General features: G+C 41.2%; 2 protein-coding genes across 3 annotated transcripts; one reads left to right on the forward strand and one right to left on the reverse strand.

The window, feature by feature from the left end:
* Positions 1–1119: 1119 nt before the first annotated feature.
* Positions 1120–9208, forward strand: yif1b (Yip1 interacting factor homolog B). Of its 2 annotated transcripts, XM_079515175.1 has the most exons (9): positions 1120–1289; positions 2965–3073; positions 3962–4091; positions 4294–4398; positions 5037–5173; positions 6592–6747; positions 7185–7278; positions 7436–7480; positions 7659–7780. In XM_079515175.1, the coding sequence occupies exons 1-8, from the start codon at positions 1253–1255 to the stop codon at positions 7472–7474; spliced, it is 807 nt and encodes a 268-aa protein (XP_079371301.1). In that variant the 5' UTR covers positions 1120–1252; the 3' UTR covers positions 7475–7480; positions 7659–7780. The 2 variants fall into 2 exon arrangements, with proteins under 2 accessions (XP_079371301.1, XP_079371300.1); XM_079515174.1 differs by lacking the exon at positions 7436–7480 and having other exon boundaries at positions 7659–9208.
* Positions 8442–20565, reverse strand: LOC306932107 (putative E3 ubiquitin-protein ligase HERC6; the record flags this gene model as incomplete). The annotated part of the gene is made up of 22 exons (XM_079513809.1): positions 8442–9971; positions 10215–10317; positions 10542–10725; positions 11255–11325; positions 11805–11871; positions 12469–12635; positions 12884–13024; positions 14456–14617; positions 14878–14976; positions 15749–15862; positions 16062–16213; positions 16865–17054; positions 17152–17248; positions 17429–17488; positions 17601–17692; positions 17835–17890; positions 18266–18420; positions 18653–18780; positions 18981–19072; positions 19352–19579; positions 19704–19786; positions 20561–20565. 22 exons carry the CDS (start codon positions 20563–20565, stop codon positions 9751–9753), a joined length of 2667 nt encoding a protein of 888 aa, XP_079369935.1. The 3' UTR covers positions 8442–9750.
* Positions 20566–23316: the final 2751 nt, after the last annotated feature.

Consider the following 23316-nt stretch of genomic DNA (forward strand, 5'->3'; position numbering starts at 1 on the left):
TTCCTGTTTTTGGCTATATAGAAGTGTATATTCGTATGTCTCTAAATGTTTTGATGAATTGAAAATGGTGGGCCCTATTGTAAACAAGTGTAATGCTTTATGGTGTTGTCCACTCACAGTTAACAGTTTTTGTATATTGTAGCCTACTTGAAATGTACTGTAATTCTGCAAACTGTTAATCAATCAATCAATCAATCAATCAATCAATCAATCAATCAATCAATCAATCATGTATATTGTTTCATTTGTTTGTAAATGGTCTAACTTTGACAGGATTAATGATGTGATCATCTCAGATTTGAACAAACCACAGAGCTTTCTCCATGCAGTGAATGGCCCTGCAGGCCCGCACCCACACACCTACACGCACACACACGCACACGCACGCACGCACACACACACACACACACACACACACACACACACACACACACACACACACACACACACACACACACACACACACACACAGTGTCACACACACACACACACAGTGTCACACACACACACACACACACACACACACACACACAGTGTGACAGTGTCACACAGTGTCTCACACACACACACACACACACACACACACACGGTGTCACACACACACACACACACACACACACACACACACACACACACACACACACACACACACACACACACACACACACACACACACACACACACACACACACACACACACACACACACACACACACACACACACACACTTCAAAGTTCAAATTAAATTAAATGTGAGCTATTAAGTTTTCAAGTTTGTTCACCAGACCTAGCCTAAGATTTAGACTCTCGTACGTAGATGTATTTTATCGATTTTTTTTTAATGCTACCGTCCACCCATCCATTACACGGTGTGACAACACTCCCACCATGTGGACAATTTGAAGACGTGCAAGGAAGCCTGCAACGTGGCTCATTTTATTATGACGTAAATATTTACCAATTTAACCACACGAATAAATAAAATATCACTATCTTAATTAAGTTTGCACCTAAATAAAATAAATACCATGGAATAAAATAAAGTATTAAAAGGAGGCTCTATGCCATAGAGTATATGGCTCTATGCCCGTAGGCGAGTAGTCCTTTAAAGAAGCGGAAGCTCATATTTTACATCCGGGGTAGTTGTTTTACTTTTGGGCCACTCTGATTTGTGTGTTTGGGACTAGGGAGTCTCTCCCGTTTGTTCTGTGAGCTCTTCATACATAACATACATTGTTTTACATTGTTCCAGATGGATTACACAGCGACACAGAGTGGCTTCAGACAGCGTAAGTTACTATGCGTGAATTTGTTTTAAAGGCAAAACATTTCTGTCTGCATCCGCGCAATTTGGTTCTGCTGCAGTTTTGATATCATTCATTCTTTTTAGAATTAGCTCCATAAGTGCGTTTCGACGGCCGTAAGAACAGATCTACAAGCTAACAACCGATAACGCCGCGACGAGTTGTTAGCTTGTAGATCAGGACAGATCTTACGGCAGGAGACGCTAACGTGAACGTCAGCTCAGTTTGGCTGGTTAGCTATACTTGTAGCTACGTAGCGGTTCTCAAATGCTATATGGTTATGTTATATAATCGGTGACCTAATACCTAAAATAACTTAATTTAATAACTGAGTGTTAATGCTAGGTTTCAAATGATCTAACATGGGATTTAGTACCAACCGTGCCCTGTTTATTTGCTTTACATAACGTATTCCTTGCCTTATAAAGGTAGTGACATTTATATGTTAACTAACGTTGTAGTACCATTCAAACTACGGTATCTATGCATAATTACCAATGCAGTCACATCCACTGACTGCCAACATGCATTATACAGTACATTCCAAAATAATGTTACCAGTGAAAATAACTGATCCTTTATTGTTTTGGGATGAGGCACTGTACTGTTTTGCTTTGCAGAATGATGCAGTGCTGCCCATGTGATAAGAATGTGGTGATGATCACTACTAATTCCCCTAGAGAATTGGCCTAGAAATGCTCTTAGAGCTTCATTAAATTGAGTACAAAGATTAGGGAATACTGTTGACCCAAATACAGTAGAGTAGGACAAGTTAAAGACATAAATGTAGGTATTTATTGGCCAATTGGCATTACTGGCAGATGGGTCCACAAGGTAGGCTTAGCTACACAGTTTGTATTGACTTGCTAATCAAAAATGGTTTTACCTTACTCTGCTTACTGTATCTTATCACTGCTCAGTTGAAATCCTGAAGTCCATGCTGGTTTCATGATTAAGTTATCTGTAATCAATCATGTGGCTGCTTGCCATGAATCACAAATCAGCTGTAACACCTTAGAGCAGGGGTGCCCACACATTTTTGACTTGAGAGCTACTTTCAACATGACCAGTTCAACAAGATCTACCCACCAGAAAAATTATGATCCCATTGCTGAAACTAGTTAAAAAAATTACCTGAGGTGGCGTTGGAATAGCAGTGCTGGCGTTACATGTAAGACCAACGCACTTGGAATGGCAAATAGAGGGGGAAATGGACATTTTCCATTTTTTTAAATATATAACTTTGTAATGCTACTGACATTTGTGCGCAACATTCTTGAAAACAATTATATATATTTTCAGGGCCATGTCAAGTGGTCTACCTGCACAACCTTTGTGATCTGGGCACCCCTGCCTTAGGGCTTAGGCCTTATCCTTATCAGACCCATAGAGAGAACGAGTCGTGACATGCTTTGATCTTGCTGCAAAGCTGGATACTATGGGCTGTACTTCCAAACATTAAAATGTCCTCATTGAAATAGAATGAGAACTTTCACATTCCATTCTTACAATGGGAGTCTATGCTAGTGACGCAACTCTCTCTCTATGGGTCTGGGCCTTAACATCTTTGCCTATTATGACCTAAGCAATGTAGGGACGGCAGGTTAAAGGTTTGGCTTCTACAATTTCTGACATCCCCCTCCGTCCATTTCTTCTCTAGAGCCCAGTATGCGTCTACGGAACAACGCTGCAGATGGTCCTCAACATGCCAGCCAGCTGTTTGATGATACCAGTGGTGCTGGGCCTGGTGCTCACAGTGGAGGTTACAGGTTAGGACAGCCAGTTATGTAATCGCTGTCTACAATATGTAGGACTGGGAGTCTGGGACCACACATCTTTTACCATTTTATGTTTCTTAATCGGTCGTTTTTATCCGTTGTGCTAATAGCCATAATGCAAGCAGACTGAGAGAAGAGCAGTTGAATATATACTGTAGTAAGGAACTAGCTAACATTGTCAAGCATCTTAAAAAGGCATGCCTGTAAGTGTTAAAACTTACTTTTTCCATTGTTATACCTTTTTTTTTCCATTCACAATGATCACTATTGAGTTTGTTATTATACCCTGAAGTCCTGGGAATGTTGGTGCCCGGCTGCCCGCCATACAGTCTTGTATGTAATGTATGTAGTCAACCCACACAACCGCTGTCAAACAGCATAACACTAGATGCTGACACTTTTGTACACTCTGATTCCATGGCTGGCAACTATATATATATATATATATAGTTGTAAAGGCTATATTGTCATCCAAACTCTGCCCAATACATTTTAAGAGGATACCATTTATTTTGTCAGCTTAGGCCTACTGCAGGTGACTTGAATGCTATATGGAGCAATGTTGAGTACAGGGCTAAAGGCCTACCAAAGTGTGCCTGCATTAATGGTATTGATGCCTGGTATCTGTTATCATTAACCTGATTGAGGCAGCTTTTATGTGGATGGATAACAGAATATGTTTTTCCCACAGTTCACAGTTGATGTCTTTATTGGTTTATTTTGAAGAAAAAAAACACCCCTAGCTTGCATTAATGACACTTTTCAGCAGGCTATTAGTGGTATCTCTGTATTAGGGTAGCAACTAGTTGTGTATGTAATAAATAATGAAAATTCTGTCGCCAATAATTAATTGCACTCAATCTTTTGCTATGTTGACAGGACCCCATTGGCCGGGCATGAAGCAGGGGCGTTTGTTGGCCAGAACCTCATGTCAGACCCCATGTCTAACCTGGCCATGGCATATGGCAGCTCCTTGGCTTCCCAGGGACGGGAGATGGTGGACAAGAATGTAAGATGAAGAGACATGGTTATTTTATTTTTGCTATAGATTTCTCAAGGACCCTGATGATTACACTTTATTATACTTTAATACACTTATTTTTTTAATACACTTTTATTGTATTTTTGTTTGCACTTTATCACAGTGCAAAGTGATAATGCCACAATTGTTTTAGTCAAATAATAATAATGTGACTGTTTATGTGTTTAAGTTGGACAGATTCATCCCCATCTCTAAACTGAAGTACTACTTTGCTGTGGATACACTGTATGTTGGGAAGAAGCTGGGCCTGGTAATGTTTCCCTACATGCATGAGGTATGTCTGTGTAAACACATGCTAATCCCAAGTCTGTTTAGATCTTTTAAAGGTATATTCAGTGATTTCGCTTCATTCAAATATCACTTATTTTTTTTATTTTTTTGGATAATCTTCCCTACTATAGAGTGTGCTGACCATATAAGGAGTTCCTCCCTGTCCCCAGTGAGCCCCTGGGGTAAAAAAAACCCTAGTTTCAGTTTTGGTGGCGGGTGGCAAAGCCTTCATCCAATCAGGATGAGAGGGGCCTTCCTCCAATCATGTGTGGGGGTGGGCCTTGGTGCACATGTTGTTGCACTTCCCCCTACTGTAGAGCGTGTGCATGTGCACATTTTGTTACCGGGGCGGACTGGGTGGTTTTCCAAATCACCCAAATCACTGAATGCTCTTTTAAGCTACCGTATGTCAATTTAAAGTGTAAAGATGTACAAGCTGTCAAGTCAATATTTACACCAAGTTATAGTCTGTAATGAAATCATTCTCCCATCATGGGCCTTCTCAAAGTTTTACAAGTTCACAATGAATTGTGAGACTTTACAATGTAGAAACAAGGGGTACCAACTAGTGGTACTATAATAATCCATTTCTTGTCTAAGGGGCAAAGCCCAACAGGATAAAAGTTTGTGAATGTATTTCAGAACTGGGAGGTGAGCTATCAACAGGACACTCCGGTGGCCCCACGTTTTGACGTGAATGCTCCTGACCTCTACATTCCAGCCATGGGCTTCATCACATATGTACTGGTGGCCGGGCTGGCCCTGGGCACACAGAATAGGTACACACACACACACACACACACACACACACACACACACACACACACACACACACACAGGCTTACATGACATTGTTGAGAGACAGAAAACCTAAGAAAGTGAGAGGAGAGAAATGGAGTCATACTTCGGTACTCGCAAGGAGTGTTATTGTCAGTGAATTATTGTCTTTAACTGGCTGAGCCACCAGGCACCCCTATTTCATTGTCCCATCCTTTCAGGATCATTGTTGCTGACATGAAGTTCGACCTGGTAGAAAAATACACATATACATAAATACACTGTGACGGTACATCATAGAACCTACCATGCAAAAATGACAATTGGACAGCCACTAGTAAATAGACATTTATTGATCCAGAGGTAAATTCTATTGTCAAAGCAGCACCGTAAGAAGTAAGGATGAAACAAAAATACAGGTCTATATAACTAACGACTTATGAAATTAGCGGCATCCATTTTTATTTTGGACCTCTAATTGCATGTCCAAAATTTAATATGGATGCCAGGGTAAAGTGTAAAAATATTTACCCCTCTCCCTGTCTCTCGGCACATTCACACTAGGATTTTTTTTACTGCGATTTAAAATGAATCCTGGAGCGTATTGTCGGAAAGTGTGCTTTGTTTGGGCCTGTGTGAAGGCTCATTTGAATTCCTGTGCGGGAGGAAGGAGAAGGCATTATAAGCAGCATAAAGATGTCCCGTGGACAGACGTGATCTAATGAAGAGATAGAAGCCCTTATCACAATATGGCCAGACGATCACATTCATCAAATGCTGAAGGTTACACACACAAACAGGATATTTAGGGAGTGAATGAAGGCGATTTGGTTCCATCGCACATTTGCACAATATTGCATTAAAGTAAAGAGATTGCGCTCGCAGTATGCAGTAAAAGTGGTAGTGCGGGTGATGAGAAAGGTCACATGGTATGACGACCTGGACACAATATTATGTGACAGACCAACAAGCAAAGAAGATCCTGAGCCCAGGTCTGTCTGGAACTCGAGAATCCTGACTGCTCCGCTGATCTGGAGTTGGATAAAAGTGGTAGGTTTGTTTGTGTACTGTAGTGTAGTGTAGACAGTTAGGCTACTCCTATTAACCTACCAGGTTTATTTATGTATGTAGGCTAGCGTCTTCTTTAGTTGTAGTGATCTGCTCACACACAAAGTAGCGCCCAGTCCCCGACACACCCCCTGCATCCACGTTACCCTCACTTTAACGTCCTACTGTTACGTGGAAGTATAATTTCACCACTATAGATTGTACTGTGTAGTTTATGAATTGAACACTTTAATAAAGTTCCCTGCTGCGATTGACAAAGCGCAGTGTGAACGTCAAACACACCAAATGAAAAATGCAACAATGATGCAACTTCACCCGAACTTTGTGTGAATGTGCCTCTATCTCTGTCCAGGTTTTCTCCTGAGTTACTGGGTGTTCAGGCCAGCTCAGCCTTTGTGTGGCTGGTCATGGAGGTGTTGGCCATCCTCCTGTCTTTATACCTGGTCACCGTCAACACAGACCTTACCACCATCGACCTGCTGGCCTTCTCTGGCTACAAATACATTGGGTATGTAGGCAGTTTGTAGTGCTGCTGAGTGTTTCTTCTTTCTCCGAACAGACATGATGGGGCTTGGCAATTAACCACAAATATATCAACCTTTTATGTAGAACAAATAACAAGGACAAAAACAGAAAGTAGTTGATTGTCACAGCATCAAGTGTATCAGTGGTGCTTACGAGTGATTCAATATATGCATGTACTGTCAATCAGATAACGGTCAGTCCCATAATCATAGTTCATAACAATCTGGCTCTGTCTATTGTCTCTCTTTCTCTCTCGCTTTTCAGTCCCTTTCTTGCTTAATGTTCCATTTATTACCCACATTGTCATCACTGTGACTTTGATTGTCTTGTTATAACATAAAGCATGTGGAGACTTGAATCACAGTGGATATGTGGTGTACAACATGACATTTCATTACTATACTGTGTGTTTGTCTGTAGGATGATTGTAGGCATAGTAGCAGGTCTGATGTTTGGAAGGTCAGCATACTACCTCTCTCTACTGTGGTGCTGTGTAGCCATCTTTGTATTTATGGTGAGTAGGGAGCCTTTCTAAAACATTCATCAAAATTGCATTAAAAAACAAAGTACATGAACATGGCCGATGACGATCGGTGACGGACAGGAACTTGATTGGTTTGTTAACCCATAAAAATGGGTAAAGTGTCATTTTAGATTTTAACTATATATAGGCTTTGAAGAGAAGACTTCCGCACACTCGACTTACTTAACAGCAGGTGTGTAAAAGCTCACAGCAAGTCACCTGGTACTGTGCTTCAAGTTTGTACATCTGCTTAAAACAAGTCTTCTCTTCTGGGGGTCCTTGGCACAAAAACCTTTGAGAACTACTGATCAGGTCTTAATAGGTTTAAACATTGAGCAGTCTCTGACGGCGCCTGCTGTTCTCCTTCACAGATCCGTACCCTCCGTCTGAAACTGCTGTCCGAGTCTGCAGCAGAAGGCAGGCTGGTGAGAGGAGCCAGAAACCAGCTGAGAATGTATCTCACTATGACTATAGCTGCAGCACAGCCCATCTTCATGTACTGGCTCACCTATCACCTCATCAGATAAGACTTGGAAACCAAACATATTGTTTAAGTACTCCCACACACAGAAACTGGACTTGGATGAAGCACAGGAGCCAAATTATCTGGGTAACATTGCTTCTCCATCCACACACACTTTGCTCGCGAGTCTCCCATCCATGGAGAAAAGACACTCACACAAATGGAACATTCAAAGACCTTTTGCCTTTTCTCCCACAGCACAACCCAGTGTCATTAGTAATGCTTTTTCTATCGTCTCTTTTTTATGTAACGGTGTAGAAAATGTTTGTATTATCACCTCGCTGCAACTGGCTTTACATGTTTTTGTATACCGTGTAATTATTTGTAATTAAGTTTTTTAGGGATATTTATGTTTGTATGTACAGTACATGTATTACAAAAATGTTGCTGGGGGGTTGTTGGCGTCTGTGACATCTCATTAAGTAATATTCTGAGCGCATGGGACGGAAGCACAGTAACCACTGGTGAGCCAAGCCGTCCAATCCTCACTAAGAGAATTTTAAGAGTCGAATAATCTTAACTTGTTGCTTTGTTTTGTTGTATACATGAACCCTAGCGTCCCTATTCAGGGACAGACATTCAGCGAGAATAAGTGAACAGAAAAAAGGAAGTGGCCCTTTTATAAGAGACCTAGGGGAGTTGTTAAATCTGTTAGTTTTACTGACTGGAAACTTTTAATAGGAACAGCAACAGTACAAAGCCTCAATTGAAGTAATACATGATTAGATCGGATGAGTAATCTTATACTGATTTTAAAGCAGAAAGATTAAATAAAGGGAAGAGATTCAAAGTCTGAAGGTTAGGTTTGTGTTTTTCTCTTGAGATACTTGAAATACTGCAATGACTATAATGGTGTTTCATTCTGCATCAGTTGTTGATTCACTATGTCACTTTACATAACCCTGGCATGTGATTTTAGGGAAGGTATCCCTCTGCCTAAAAACAGTACGTTTGCAACTTTAGGAAACCCTGTATAAAAGGGGCAGTGCTCAACTCATGTTAACTGATGTTCAATAGTAAAGCTACTTTATTTAAAATGTTTTTCCCAAAATAACAAAGTAATCATATGATGTGCCATAATGCAACTTATTGTTGGTCCTGTGTTGGAGCACATGTACAACTTTCTCCAAATTGTTAATCTTATTGAAATGAAAGGCAGAGCTCAGAGACTGAGTTTGTATCATTTTGCCAATACAGAAAGTCATAGTGTGTGTATGATGAAGACCAATATAAATTAACTTATTTTAAAAGTATAAGTTTAACAATTTAATAGCCAATACCGTTTACATTTACAAAGGTTAATTGACCCCAACCCTGACTGTAAAGCCTAAATCCTCCCATGATATAGAATGTGAACATTGTTGTGTTAATGGCACAATAAACTCAACTCAAGACTGATGACAGTACTTTGGTGTTTATTTTTGAATGTTAGTCCTTCCAAGGTAGGCAGACAATGTATTGATGCCTACCTTACAACAGATGCAAGGGAATTGTGTAAGCAAATGCAGATATCGGACCAAACAGAAAAATGGTATTCTCTGCAAGATATACATTACATCTTCATTATGATAAATCAGACTTTCCTTTGTCACACTGCACATGCATTCAGTGGTTTCTTTCAACATGAGTCATGACTGTCTGGACACGGTAATCTCTGCTACTTGGAAACAAGTCTTTCGAGAGCCTCAAACTATCAGCTACATTTAGATGATTTGATTGTGATACAAATGCAACTCCTTTCTTGCCTGCATCTTCTTTCTTAGACATTAGAAATAAAACAGAGAATATGTAACACAGCTAACTCAAATAAACAATGTAGTGTAGTCAAATACAAAATTGTCAAAGTGGAAGAGATACATTTATGTGCCATAATGGCTATAACTTCCATCATGTTGTAGTTTTTCAAGCATTAATTTGACTCAGTCTCAGTCTACACAGCATCATTCCACCCAGAAGCCTCTCTTGTGGTTGATGGCTACCATAAGCCTGTTATGCATTGTCCTCTTGACTGGGTATCTCTGGTAGATGGGCAGCAGTAATAGGGAAAGGCAGGTAAGGGATTCTGGGAAATGTAGTTCAGTACACTTGGGCCGTACAGCGATTTTCATCTTGATCTGGTCCATACCCAGAATGGGAATACGGTCACAACCTGTAAGGAACACTGGGGACAAGCAATAAAAGAAAAACATATCACATTTAGAAAGATCAGCAACATGAACCATTAGTATTGAATTTCAATGGTCAGACCCATACTGGCTGACCAATATCTGATCCTAGAATATAAATGGAAAAATACTAAAATAAATATCTCGGAAGTAAGAGCTAAGGATGGATCTAAACATGAGGAAAACCAGGGTTATGATTGTTCAAAGTGAATCAAAACCACAAGCAAAATTATACTTACAAAGGAAACCTTTCTTCTGATCTTCTGTCAGTTCTTCAAACACCTCCCAGAATGTAATGATGTTGGGATGATTGGGGTGATACTCGTCATTGTACGCAGTGTTCTACAGTAGATGGAATTATGATAAACAATGTTTAATTCAACATTGTATAACTTAATGTCATAAATGTATCTAGAAAAGACACTTTTGTGAATGGAAATGACAAACCAGCCCACACTTCCTGTGTACATATACTCTGACATTCGAAGATTGTGGAAGAGTTGTCTGGCTTCAAGAACAACTTTAAAAAGTCTCAAAAGTAAGTTTGCACTGCAAGTCAAACAAACCTGCTTCAACACGTCCCAGTCGTAGGTTTCTTGTCCCACCGTCACTCCTTGTAACTCGTCTGGTCGGAATAAGTGCACCACATCTCTTTCACACACCTTGTAGAAGCCCCTCTTGAACTCCTCAAACACTTTATCCACAGATGTGTTGAATGCATAGTTGACAAAAGCATCAACAAACTCCTTCCTAGTAAACAGCAGCCATTGATTGAAATCAATACAAATCAAGGGATCAATTCAGAGGAACAAAATATAACCAAGCAATCGTGTAAATTGGTAGCTGCAGCTAACTGTATGAATGGGGAGCTGCAGACAAACTTGGCACCGCTTTATATCCAGGATACAGAGTTAAGCAATATTACACGAGAGGGTGTGGTTTAACGTCATTATTGCCACGACAGTGATGCGGTCAGGAACGAGATGTAGTCGAGTTCCGCAAGCATCACTGTCGTCCATCACTGTCTCCTTTACTTTCATTCTCAAGTACTATTGACTGATTCGCTACAACTTGGACGCAGCTGAGTTGACAGCATTGCTGTTGGCACAGGCATTCACTTGGCTAAACAACTCACTCAACAAGCTGCATACCATTATGCCAGAGTCAAATGTAGGTATAGTCTGATACTGGTGAGGATATATGCAGGTTTACAGAGCAGTGATATTCAGCAAATACTGAATCTATGTAATAAAAACATTCTACTCTATACAGTACATACTTGTTTGAGCTTGTGACAGGCTTTCCCTTTTCTTTTGGATCAAGTTCAACATCACTGCCATCCCATCGAACCTATAGAATACAATTATTAGATGTACAATCACAGCCCACACCTAACTTGGGTCTACAGAAGGAGTCTTAGAAAAGGTATATCAATATATTTATCAGTATGTGTGTACATTTATGGGTGGGATTGGTAAATGTATTTAGTACCCTGTCTGCATTAGCTTTTCCACAGGAACGTATACATTTCCCCTGGGAAATCTATAGACCTCCAGGTAAACGTGCACTTGGTTCACTAACTTAGTATTTGGATATTGTACAACACAGGAACTTTACAGATGTACCTACATTCATGGTGGGAAACTATATTGTACAACACAGGATCTCTACAGATGTACTACATTTATCGTGCAAAATGTATACATTTGGCCCTGGTGGAAATATATAAACTTGTCTGGGAAATACAGATGAATCTATAAATTACTAGTTTTTTCTATATGTACTGTGACATAGATTGTGTATTATTATTGATTGCTCATTCAACCTACCGTGAAAGTCATCAGCATGCTATCAACAACATCGTCAGTGTAGTCTTCCAAGGTGCAGCGCAAACTCCTGAAGATGTGTGTTGAAACAGAAAGATGCATTAATTCATTTGTAAGTTTCTGCGACAAACATCACCCGACAAGCCCTGAAATGGAACCTCCAGCAAAAAAAAAGGTCACCCCACGACGCCCCAGGAACAGCTGGAGAAGGAGTATCGAGACAGAAATGGCAGAGAGTGGGCTCAACTGGGGAGATCTCGAAAGAACGGCTAGTGAAATGGAGGACATTTGTCAACGGCCTATGCACCCTAGAGGAGCAAAGGGCTTAAGTCAAGAAAGAAAGAAAACCTTACTGTACCTCAGTGAGGTGCCAATATTCTGCATGATAGAAACACATTTATTGCACCAGAGGTTTGGTGCAATAAATGCAACCATCACATCTAGAGTTCGGGTGTCATTAGTATATGCCCAAACCCTGTATATTGGCATGCCCATAGCCAGGTTGTTTTATATTGTGTTTAAGCTTCCTTTAACTATTTAAAACATCATTGCCAGATAACTCCCATTTCCGTGTGATATCCGACTCTGTGTATGATGCGATCCCTTGTTTAGATAGACACATGAAGCCAAGCCTGTAACAAATTAGTGCCAGGTACAACATTCTTACTCTCCAACAATTGGTTCAAACTCCTTCATGTCGTCCAATGAGGGTTTGATGTTCAGCAGCTTTTTGAAGAGGACCAATGGGAAGGGCAGGTGGATAATGTTGTGGTTGAATAGAGCCATGCCAACGAGAACCCCAAACAGGAAGTAGCTCTTCACCTCAACTCTGGACTGTTGGCATAGATGTAGAACATGATGAGGTTGATCAGTAAATATGAAGGAATTCAGTAATATGAGCATGGGTCCAGCCAGGCAGAGATAGGCGTGCCATGGCGCACCACTTTCTAGTTTGAAAGTTCACTTTCTGAAAGTGAAAGAGAACTGCAGTACTACCATCGGATTTGTTATATCACACATGCTCTCTTAAAAGTTATTTTTAAAATGATGAAAGTCACAGAGTCTCCCACTCATCGTCTTACCTTGGTCGGGAACCAGGCTAGTGTCTGGGTCTCATTGTGCATGAACAAATGGGGTCCAGGAGCCATCAGCTCATCAAACACAAAAAAGAAAAAGTCTCTTTTGTTGACATCAGTTTCCTTACAGTCATACGTAAACTGCACCTATGACAAATACATGTTAAACTGTAAATTGTTACTGGCAGGTATGTTACAATATCGATCTCCATCATCAGTCTATCATTTTTGTGTCACCGGGCATAACTCGGGCACCATCTGACCACATGACTTAAAAGTGTGTCCAAGACGACCTGTGGTTGTGCAGTGATGAATGGACCTCCAGGATTAATTAATCTATCTATTGCGCATTGGCACGGTTTTATTGCACGCAACCCTTATTTTGAAGAGCCAAATATCCGTAACCAGATGTTACAATGACAAAATGCTGTGTGTGGTGTCTTGACCGGTTATTGTTCTCTAGGTCGGTGGTGAAAAAACCCGACCGCGAGTATCACAGCGCCTGCTGTCGGCCGTTGAAAAACCTTGTTTTCACCAGAAATGACATTTGGAGATACAGGCCATTGAAAGCAGCACATAGAGTGCAAGTGGATGCGCGGGATTGCGCGCGCATCTTCAAAATGGCCACGGCCACTGTCCCACTTTGACTGTAACGAGAGGCAGCTACCGATGCGATCCGATCAAAATATGGATTAAAGAATATAAACCCTGGAAATCGTAGGCTACGGTTCTGGCAGGCTGCACGACTAATTTAATCCTACGGTTACTACGGTTCTGGCGGGCTCCGTGTTAGAATAGACCAACAGTTTCAGAGAACCGAAAAACCATGAATATCTGTATCTGTCTGTTCGTGGGTCTGTGGAGGATGCGCCGAATCTCTGTGTTTGGGCCAATTGGGGAGGTGTTGACATTGGCTTCCCTGATTGGCCTACCCGACACATTGGCTTCCCTGATTGGCCTACCCGACACATTGGCTTCCCTGATTGGCCTACCCGACACATTGGCTTCACAGAATGGCCAAGCTTTAAGTCACACTTGTGCCTGTGTGCCAAATTGCCAATATCAGGAGCATGTATTGTACAATGGAACTCCATGATTGGCGTATGCTCATGTCATGTACGTCATCAACGCTATTTCAGCTATTTCTGACGGTTTCCGATCAGGGATGGCCATATTTAGTCGGTTGTATGGTAGTGGGTATTGCACTGGGTAGTCTGTCGTACAATGGGTAACAAGCCAAACAAGTTAAAAATATATTATGTAAGTAAAGCTCAAGTTAAATTATTTTAAAATATTGGTCGCTCATCTCACTCAGCAGACTAATGTCTCTGAGACAAACCGTTTAGTATGGTATGCTTCACTGTCTTCTCTGGTACTGTTACCCGTCTTGCACTATGCTACATGTAGCACTTCCGAGGGTCTGTAGTCAGTGTTTATTGTATGTTGTATATCTTATTTATACAAATATTTTTTCTTTCTTTTTGCCACCTTACTGATGGTGTTCCCTTCCCATTCCTAACCCGTTGTTGGCGCCTCAATTTCCCCAGCGGAATTAATAAAGGTCTTATCTTATCGTACCGTTAGTTCACTCCGGAAAGCACTTTGTTCAGCTGCACCTAGTTGTCTGAAAGTGTCCTCCACAAGGTGTAGCCGTCTTAGCTTTAGCAGGAAGACCGGGGCAGGGCGCTCCTCTGGCTCGTCCAGTCCAGGCCAGAACGCAGCCAATCTGCGTTCAAGTCTCTGTAATTACAAACAATGGTACACTACTTATTCATTCTGAAACCCCCAAGATGTCTAAATGCAATGAAATGTATCAAGCTCAATCTGTAAACACATTCCATTAAAGCATGTTCTTGAGATATTCATTCAAGGTCATGCTTATAGTTACAGAAAAGCTAGGCATGTAGGTTTCATGTAGATTTATCAATACAGAAAATGATTTACAAGGAGAACACATCTGTGAAAAAGTACCGTAATTTACATAACGTCCTATACTATACCTTTGAGCATAATGCATCAGTGTCGAACATCACCAACTTGCAATAGAGGGGAAGGACAAATGGGTAGCGGCAGAAGATTGGTGTGTCTGTCTCATCCCACTAAGAAAACATCATAATTAATCTACAAATCACCTAGAAATCGAAACTCTGGAATTCCCCTAAAGCTAAGGTCGAGGAATTCATGCTACTTGTCAAGTCTACTGCAGACAAAAGTAACCAATGGAGGCTGTGGATCTACTACTTTCGGCAGGGGAAAAAAAGAGCAAACAAAGTACAGAGTGTACTATGTGTAAACAAAAACATTAATTTAAACAACACTGATGATAGTGCTGTCAAACAAGTCTATGAAGCCATCAATGAAATCTATGAAAAAGGTTAATCTTCAGCACAATTTTATACAATATGTTGTGGGGGTCCCTGCTTTATCAATCAGACATGATTTATGTTTGGAGCCAACCTTAACCCATGTCTAACCAATGACTAGTCTAAACTAAGTATGCACCCCGCCTTGGAGTACTGTTTATATGTGCTATTTTTTCTAATGTTGCTTGTTTTCTGTATGGAGACTACAGATGGAAATTAGCATTCTTGCTAAATCCGGTGTATTTACATAGCATTGCATTGTGTGGTGTTCATTAATATGTGCTGTCCCTTCCAAATAAGGGATCATGGGATCAGGGATCCATGGCAAGACCCATGCTCTATCTATGCCATAGTATGGAGCTGCTTTACTGTATATCCTTCATAGTTTGTAACGGGTTGAGTTGTTAAAAATATTTTTTTTCAATGACATTAATAAAATCTTACATTGAGAGTGGCATTGTTAGAATTTTCACAACACAAGGCAGCTTCAATACATATTTGTCTTTACCTCTGTGCACCCACGCCAAAGCATGAGATCCGTAATTGGATTCACATTACCAGAGATTTCTTCCACATAAAAGGTACTCAGTGGGACCTTTGGGGACCCATGTTTGTTATTTGCCTGTAAAAACAAAAAGTGGTCATCCAAGTTACACAAGGAAATGTGATCCCTCTCTTTTCTTTTCTTTTTTAGTTTTGTGGTTCCACTTGGGTGGGTTACAACTTACAACATAAGAAAGGCAGTTGAATTATTAACATTTCTAATTCAATCACACAGAGTTTATTAAACAATACAATTATTGAGATGAATGAGTACTAACTTTGAAGAGCTGTTTGAGGACTTTTAGCAGATCGTTCATCTCTGTGCTGAGAGTTTCCAAAAAGCCATTTGACAGCATGAAGGACAGGGCGTTTCTGAACACCAGGATGACCCTCGTCAAATTGGGGGGCGTTAGAGAAGCCCACCAGCCTCCTGTAGAGGACAATACAACACTTACACACACATACTGTCATTTATCATATATTAATGCTGTCGGGCATATCCGAGATCGAACCCCGACCTCCCAGTTTCAGGGCGAACACTCTTAACCACAAGGCCACTGTCTGGTAGCCTCATGGTTGCACAACCGCCATGTGGATATGGATAAATCAAAGATTCAAATAACTAATTACCAAACAACAACCTGGAACTCAACACTATATTTTGGCAGTAAGGAGATGTGAGACAGTGTGTTCCTGGGCAGTAAGGAGATGTGAGACAGTGTGTTCCTGGGTCATTACTGTAGGACATTGATGCAGTAAGGAGATGTGAGACAGTGTGTTCCTGGGTCATTATTGTAGGACATTGATGCTCTTGAAGGGAGAATGGGCACAATGTTTATATACTGTAAGTGTAAACTGTCTGTTACATATACATTGTTATACAGTACTAGATACATGTAAGCAAATATTTCACAATGTAGGAAAGTACTGGATATCTTGATAAGATAATAATACATTGAATCAGAAATAAGTTTACCAGTTATATTTGGGTTTATCATATGTCCCCATTCCCCAGGGAGGGACATGGAAATTACTTAGCATATAGATAACAAAGAATGTCAAGAACAATAAATGTACTTACTTAGTGTTCCCAAAGTCTTTTCATTCATGTCTGCTATACAGACGGCCAGGGGCAGCACCATGTTCACGACACCCTTTTCCTCTTGGAGAAGAGGACATGTCAGAAGAACCATGAAGATCTCCGGTGATCTCAGGGCAGTTCTTGAAGTTAAAAGCGTTTTCAATAGTGGACCATTACGAAAATAGTCGATCTACAAGTGGAACAAGGCAAACATAAGCAAAAATGGGCAAACATTTGACGAGAATAGTTGAACAACAACAGTGGTTAAGGAAGCTCTAGCTCTTAACTGCTTGTTTGATCCATGGTACTCTCAACATCTGGTCAAACGTCTGGGCAGCAGTGTCAACATCCACTGTTAAGGCATCTGTAGCTGATGGCGGACCACTGATTAGAGACAACATAACATGATGTTATGAAATAAATGCAGAACCAACCACCAAATAAGTCATTGACCAAATTTAGTAAAATTACAGGTACATGAAAGGTACTTTTCTGACCCCAAACATCTTCATCTAACGCCTTAAACTTGAAAACTTTAAGTTATAATGAACTTGAAGGCCTTACCCGTCTTTCGTGAAGCTAGCAACAATGCCTGAACTTGAATAAAACACCATTATTATTTCTCTGTTGGATTAAAGACATATTGGCCAGCCTGTGAATACTGCAGTGATGAATATCAATTTCATGTGTGCAATGATTAGGAAATAACTATTCATAGAATAGAATAAATGTGAACCTCAGTGTCATTAGATTTATTTGGTCAGTTGCCAGCCATTTTTGCAATTTCATGTTGTCTAGCCTTCCGATTGGCTGCTCCCTCTCCAAGTTCTATTATGAAACAATATTAAAGGTAATCATATCAAAGACAATCAAGATGCATTCAATCAATTGACATGAATCTCAACCAACAATCATCACAATGAACTGCAGAACATTATTGTCACAAGTTGAAAAAGGTTTAAAGCAGTACCTCAGGAGATGAAGCATAGGCAAAGTTGGTTTTCCATCCGGAGACTATTTTCATGTCTGTTCAAACAGATTTACACAATAAAAAATGTGTCATGGGAATCTTCCACAAGATTCCATGAAGATTTAATACAATAGCAGAATTCATATTACATTTGAATGATTGCAAATTCTAATTTGATAAATGTTCCTAATCCTAAATTGTCATTTGTCAACTATCAACTGACAGTTATATAATGTTTGGTTTACTTAAGTCAAATAAATGACCAAAGCTCCACCAAAGAACCTACGAAACATGCCATACTAGTGTAGAACCTTAAGTAGTTCAGGTACATTCTAGTAGTTCCGAGCATTAGTGAGGACAAAATATATGAAGCTGCACCCGTTGAAACTGGGTGAAATGCCCCTTTAAAAGAAAATGTGACCTGTGTTTACCTTTGGCTTTGATTGTGGGTTTATCAGTGGTCCATGGCAGCTGAACCAGCTTGGGAGTCAGACTCCCTTCCAAGATACCAGTTCCAAGCTGACCTTTCTCCCCATTTCCAAAAGACCATAATTGGCCTGAAGACACCAATACAACAGTATGGTAGCTGGAAGACCAAAACCACAAAAAAATAAAAAGGGTAAAGTGAAGACACAGACACAGTTATACCTTAGTAACCACCACTATCACTACATCTTATGAACCTATTCAATAACTGATAGTATATGAGTTAACCTAAACAGAATGAAAGATTTTACAATAAACAAAAAGGACTGTCTTATCTCAAATAATGTATGATTATAAATGCATGGGAGGTGCAGTGAATTCTTAGTACATACCTGCCACAGTCGATCTGTAGGGCGGGGCCATCAATACCCTGTAGCTGTCTGGGTATCACTTCATTAGCAGTGGAGTTGTGCCCAAGCTGACCTTGACTTCCATCTCCAAAGGTGAATACCCTGCCATCCTAGGGTACAACATTAGGAACTGACAACTAAGATCATTGGAGTGTACTGCTATGTTAACATTCAACCTATTTAGCCATCTACATGGCAAAACATACTTGTGCAAATAATAGCAAACAACATTTCATTAAAACATTTCTATGAGATTTCACTTAGATGGTTAAATTGGAGAGAAAGGAATGGAGAAGGTGAAGTGCAGTACCTTTGTTAAGACAGCAGTGTGTGTCATTCCACAGCTCATGAGAGACACTTCTAAGGTTCTGAGGGCAGGTACTACACACACATTAAACCTGCCTGTTGACAACAACAACAAATAATGTATACAGAGGATTTGCTTTTTCCCTTCTTTTTCTTTCAGAATATTATATTACGGACTGCCCCACTTGTTCAAGGAATGTACCCAACTGTACTGTATTGTGTGTGTGTGTGTGTGTGTGTGTGTGTGGTTTCAAACCAGTTTTAGTAATGAAAGCTTGGAGATTGTCTGCGATTTCTAGTTCTCTAGTGTTTAGACTGACTTTTGGGTCTACAATGGTATGTGGGTGTTTGAATTCAGTCTTCAGTTGTCTGTACCCTTCTCATCCACCCGGTTGAGCCCAAGTTGGCCGTATTTGTTGGCACCACAGCAATACACCAAGCCTGGAAGAGTGAGGAACAGACTGTGCAACCCTCCTGCTGAGATCCGGCTCACTGCTGTCCCAGTCAAAGCGAGAACCTGGGCAGGTGACGGCTGCAGTGAAATGTCCTTCCCCAGACCCAACTGACCATGACTGTTTGAGCCCCATGAGAAAACGTCACCTGCTGAAAAATAAAAAAATAAAACATCCGTATTATAATCCATAACATGTACTCTTTGAGCACATAAGGAATCTTAACAATTACAAACAGAGTTTTACTTTCGTCCAGTTTTGAAATATCTTCTTACTTTTAATTAAGGCCAAAGAATGGGATTTTCCACAAGCAACTTGCACCACTGGGATGGGGTCTGGTATCGGCAGGGGGACATGTCTGTAGGTTAGTGGAAATAGTTAAAAGTTAAAATAAATGTAAAACTTATATATTTTATACTGTATAACTTCTGATCATAATCTAATGGAATGTTGTGTGCCTTTGTTTTAGTCCATCTTCAAAAATCTACTTTATTTTAACCATTTCAAGCTTGTGATTTCCAATGTAGGGTATGCGCGTGACATCATCATCACACCTGGAAGTTATGCAGGAACGCCTACTGAGTGGCAAAAAACTATATTCTGGCCTTGACAGCCCATACATCCAAACAGAAAAGTCCTATCTGATTGCATTAAACGACTGCCACTGACTTTGCCACTCACTTAATGCATGCGCATGCCCTCTATACCAACTTTATTGGCTGTGCACCCCCGGTTACCTTCTGACCTAGCTGACGCACCCCCCAGCGCTAAGTCTCGTTGTATTTGGCCGAAAATGATAGATTTTTTAAATATGATTATGGCAAATAATCACAGAATGTCACTGCACTGAGACATGCAGCTGCTGTATACTCCGCAGCTGCTCTATACATTTCCTTACAACAGTGGTTTACCGGAATTTGCCGTTTGTGCTGCTAAATAACACCATAAAACCGCCATTACCCTTTTCATGTCACGCACCCCCTAGAAGGCGTTCGTGCACCACAAGGGGTGCACGCACCACAGTTTGGGAACCCCTGCTCTATACCATTTCCCTTCTATTATCAGTATCAAACATGAACACAGGACATAGTCAATCATACATTGCATAAAAACATTATGGGGAATTGCAAACTTCATACCGGGCACTGTACCCTCTTGGACCCTCTGTGACGCCAAGTCAAATGCTTCTTGAGATACACGAAGGACAGACAGACACAGAGACACACTCACAGTGAGTCTGCAAATGTAGAGATAGATGTTCTATTAGGTCTTGCCTTGGTTTTACAATGTTGGGTGGACTATGGGGACAAGCACCCGGTTGTCCTTCACATTCTTCCCCCCAGTAGAGCAGGTTTCCAGAGTAGCACACAGCCAGAGAATGGTGCTGACCACATGCCACTGTAAACACCCCACCAAGATCCTCCACACGACCTAAACACAAACAGTAAACACACAGTGGTGTGTGTTTGCAGGGGGGGGGGTATACACAGGTACTGTATATGCCAGGGATTGGCAACCTTTTTGACAAATAAGTGCCATGTTTTTATTTTCTTGATAGTCAGTGTCTCATAACATGATTGTCCGTGTACAGAACAACCTTTATATTTCTTCTTCTACAATATTTTCTCTCTTATCAGAACATTGGATTTGGTAATGATCATTAGATTCAGAGCAACCACCACCTACCTCTCCCACACACGCGCGCGCACACACACACACACACACACACACACACACACACACACACACACACACACAATGCTAGGCCTAGGATGGAGGAAACGAAAGTGAAACCTAACTAGAGTACTAGACGAATAACAGGCCTTTTCGTGGAGGGGTCAGAATAAAATTTGGACTTAATTAAGTCCGCATTTTATTCTACGTCTATACTATAGCAGTTTAAACTGTTATTTGTCTATAGTACTTTACTGTGTGAGCTTAATTAAGAGTTAAGTTAAGACATAAACATTTAAACACGTTTGGATGGGTAAACGACAAACGTGCGCTTGCCTGCGCCAGGAAAAAAAGCAGTTAACTGATAGTGTACAGTTACCGTAACAGGAGATGTACAGTAACCAAAATGCACACCATGCGCCTTTAAAATAAAAAGAAAGACGACATGAATGAGGATTGTGATTTGACTCACCTGGTATCTTTGGATCCGAAATATGCCGTCTGCCAAGCTGTCCTCTGGAATTGCTCCCACATGAAAAGACATCTCCGTTCCTAGTGACAAATAAAGTGTGCTTCTCCCCGCAACTGATTTTGGTGACATTTTCAGGGCAGCTCCATGACCACTGCACGGGACTGGATGCCTTCTGTGGACCAAATTGTCCATATAAATTATCTCCCCAGCAGTACAGCAGCTGCTGCTCCTCTTTCTCCATGATGTACCTCACTTTAACTCCTCAGCCTAGTGGACAAGCACGTTTCTAAAGAATGGGCGTTCCCGAAGCTGTAGAAACTAAGCGTTATTGATTGGCAGATCTCAAATTTCTCAAAGTGGGGTCTGACCGTCTGACTGTCGGGGAACCCAGAGCCTTCTATTATATGGCTCTGGGGGAACCCACCCACAGCCCACAGCCCACACAGGGGTCCTTTCCTTGAGGCAAGTTGAGGGGGTTCTATGAGTCAGGTTTTCAACGGATTCCTCAAGGGAGTCAAGGGACCATGCATGCCCAATTGCCAATCATGTCAAACTAGTTCGAACTAGAAAAAGTGCCCTTCGGGGCACAGGTCTCCTGTCTCCACCAGGCCAGGTCAGGTTGTGGGATATATTCCTCAGCCTAGTAGGAAAGTCTGTGAAAGATTTCACGTAAATTGCACGCTGCGTTCATGATTTGAGGCTTTTTGTTTCCTGCAAACTTTGAAAGCCAATGTTATCCAATTAGGATGGAATATGAAATATCGGACAGCTCCATCTTGAACACAGTGACATTACTATAGAGATAGTAAGTATGTAACGATTTGCGGGATTCTTGGACAGAATCTGGAGGAGTAAAAAAAATGTGTTTTTGAAATGAAATGAAATGAAATCTATATTTACCCAGGGTATCTGCATGGGCTAAGCTCAAGAACTTGTTTCCAGCCAGGCCCTGCTCATAGAACACATTTCATCGTAGTGGTTCAATGCCTTGTTCAAGGGCACTTCAACGGTGGTAATTTTAACGTGTCGGACGGCTGATTCGAACTAGGAATATAGGAATATAGGAACCTTCCGGTATCAAGACCGCGCCGCTATCCGTTCGGCCACCGCTGCGGCCACCGCTGCCACAATTCCGACATTTTCAAATGTCGGCATCCTGGTGGCGCTATAACAGGCCGTTCTGGAAATTTTGGGGCAAAGGCTCATTACATCGTTGGCATCCAGGGAGTGTGTTTGCAAAATTTGGCATCGACCGGGTTAATGGTGCCGGAGATTAGCTGTTCACGGACGGACGGACACACGGACGAACGTGCAAATCATAGGCTACTCTCTCCGGAATCAAACACCATCAAACAAATGTGTGGTCTTTTTTTTGCCACCACCAATGGGAGTCACATGGTTTTACCAAACATTTGTGTTTGATTGCTGATTGCTGGTGGTGTTCTGCCCCCCCCCCATGGGACTCCCATTGGAAAACAAAAAAACGACCAAACATTTGCTTGATCAGTGTTTGATACGTGTGAATGAGGCCTCCCCATGCCTTCGGCCTGGTGGAGATGGGTGTAAGCACACCTAGGATTCCATGCGCGGCCAAAAGCCGCTGTCTGCCGGCGTCTCTTCCGGGTTTTTAGACACCTGGTGGATGGAAATGAAGCTCCACCAACGCGGCAGATTGCTGCGTCGGCCAGATTCCTGGAAAAGCTTGCCCCAGCCTTAGAGTATATATTAATAGAGACGGCACC

The sequence above is a fragment of the Electrona antarctica genome (genome assembly GCF_951216825.1).
Source record: "Electrona antarctica genome assembly, chromosome: 11".
Taxonomy (NCBI): domain Eukaryota; kingdom Metazoa; phylum Chordata; class Actinopteri; order Myctophiformes; family Myctophidae; genus Electrona; species Electrona antarctica.

Bases quoted from the DNA above. Each gene is read 5' to 3' on its own strand.
- yif1b (XM_079515174.1), top strand. From the start codon at position 1,253: ATGGATTACACAGCGACACAGAGTGGCTTCAGACAGC. The intron at 5,174-6,591 runs GTACACACACAC...ATCTCTGTCCAG, and splicing joins GCCCTGGGCACACAGAATAG to GTTTTCTCCTGAGTTACTGG. The intron at 7,279-7,658 runs GTGAGTAGGGAG...TCTCCTTCACAG, and splicing joins TAGCCATCTTTGTATTTATG to ATCCGTACCCTCCGTCTGAA.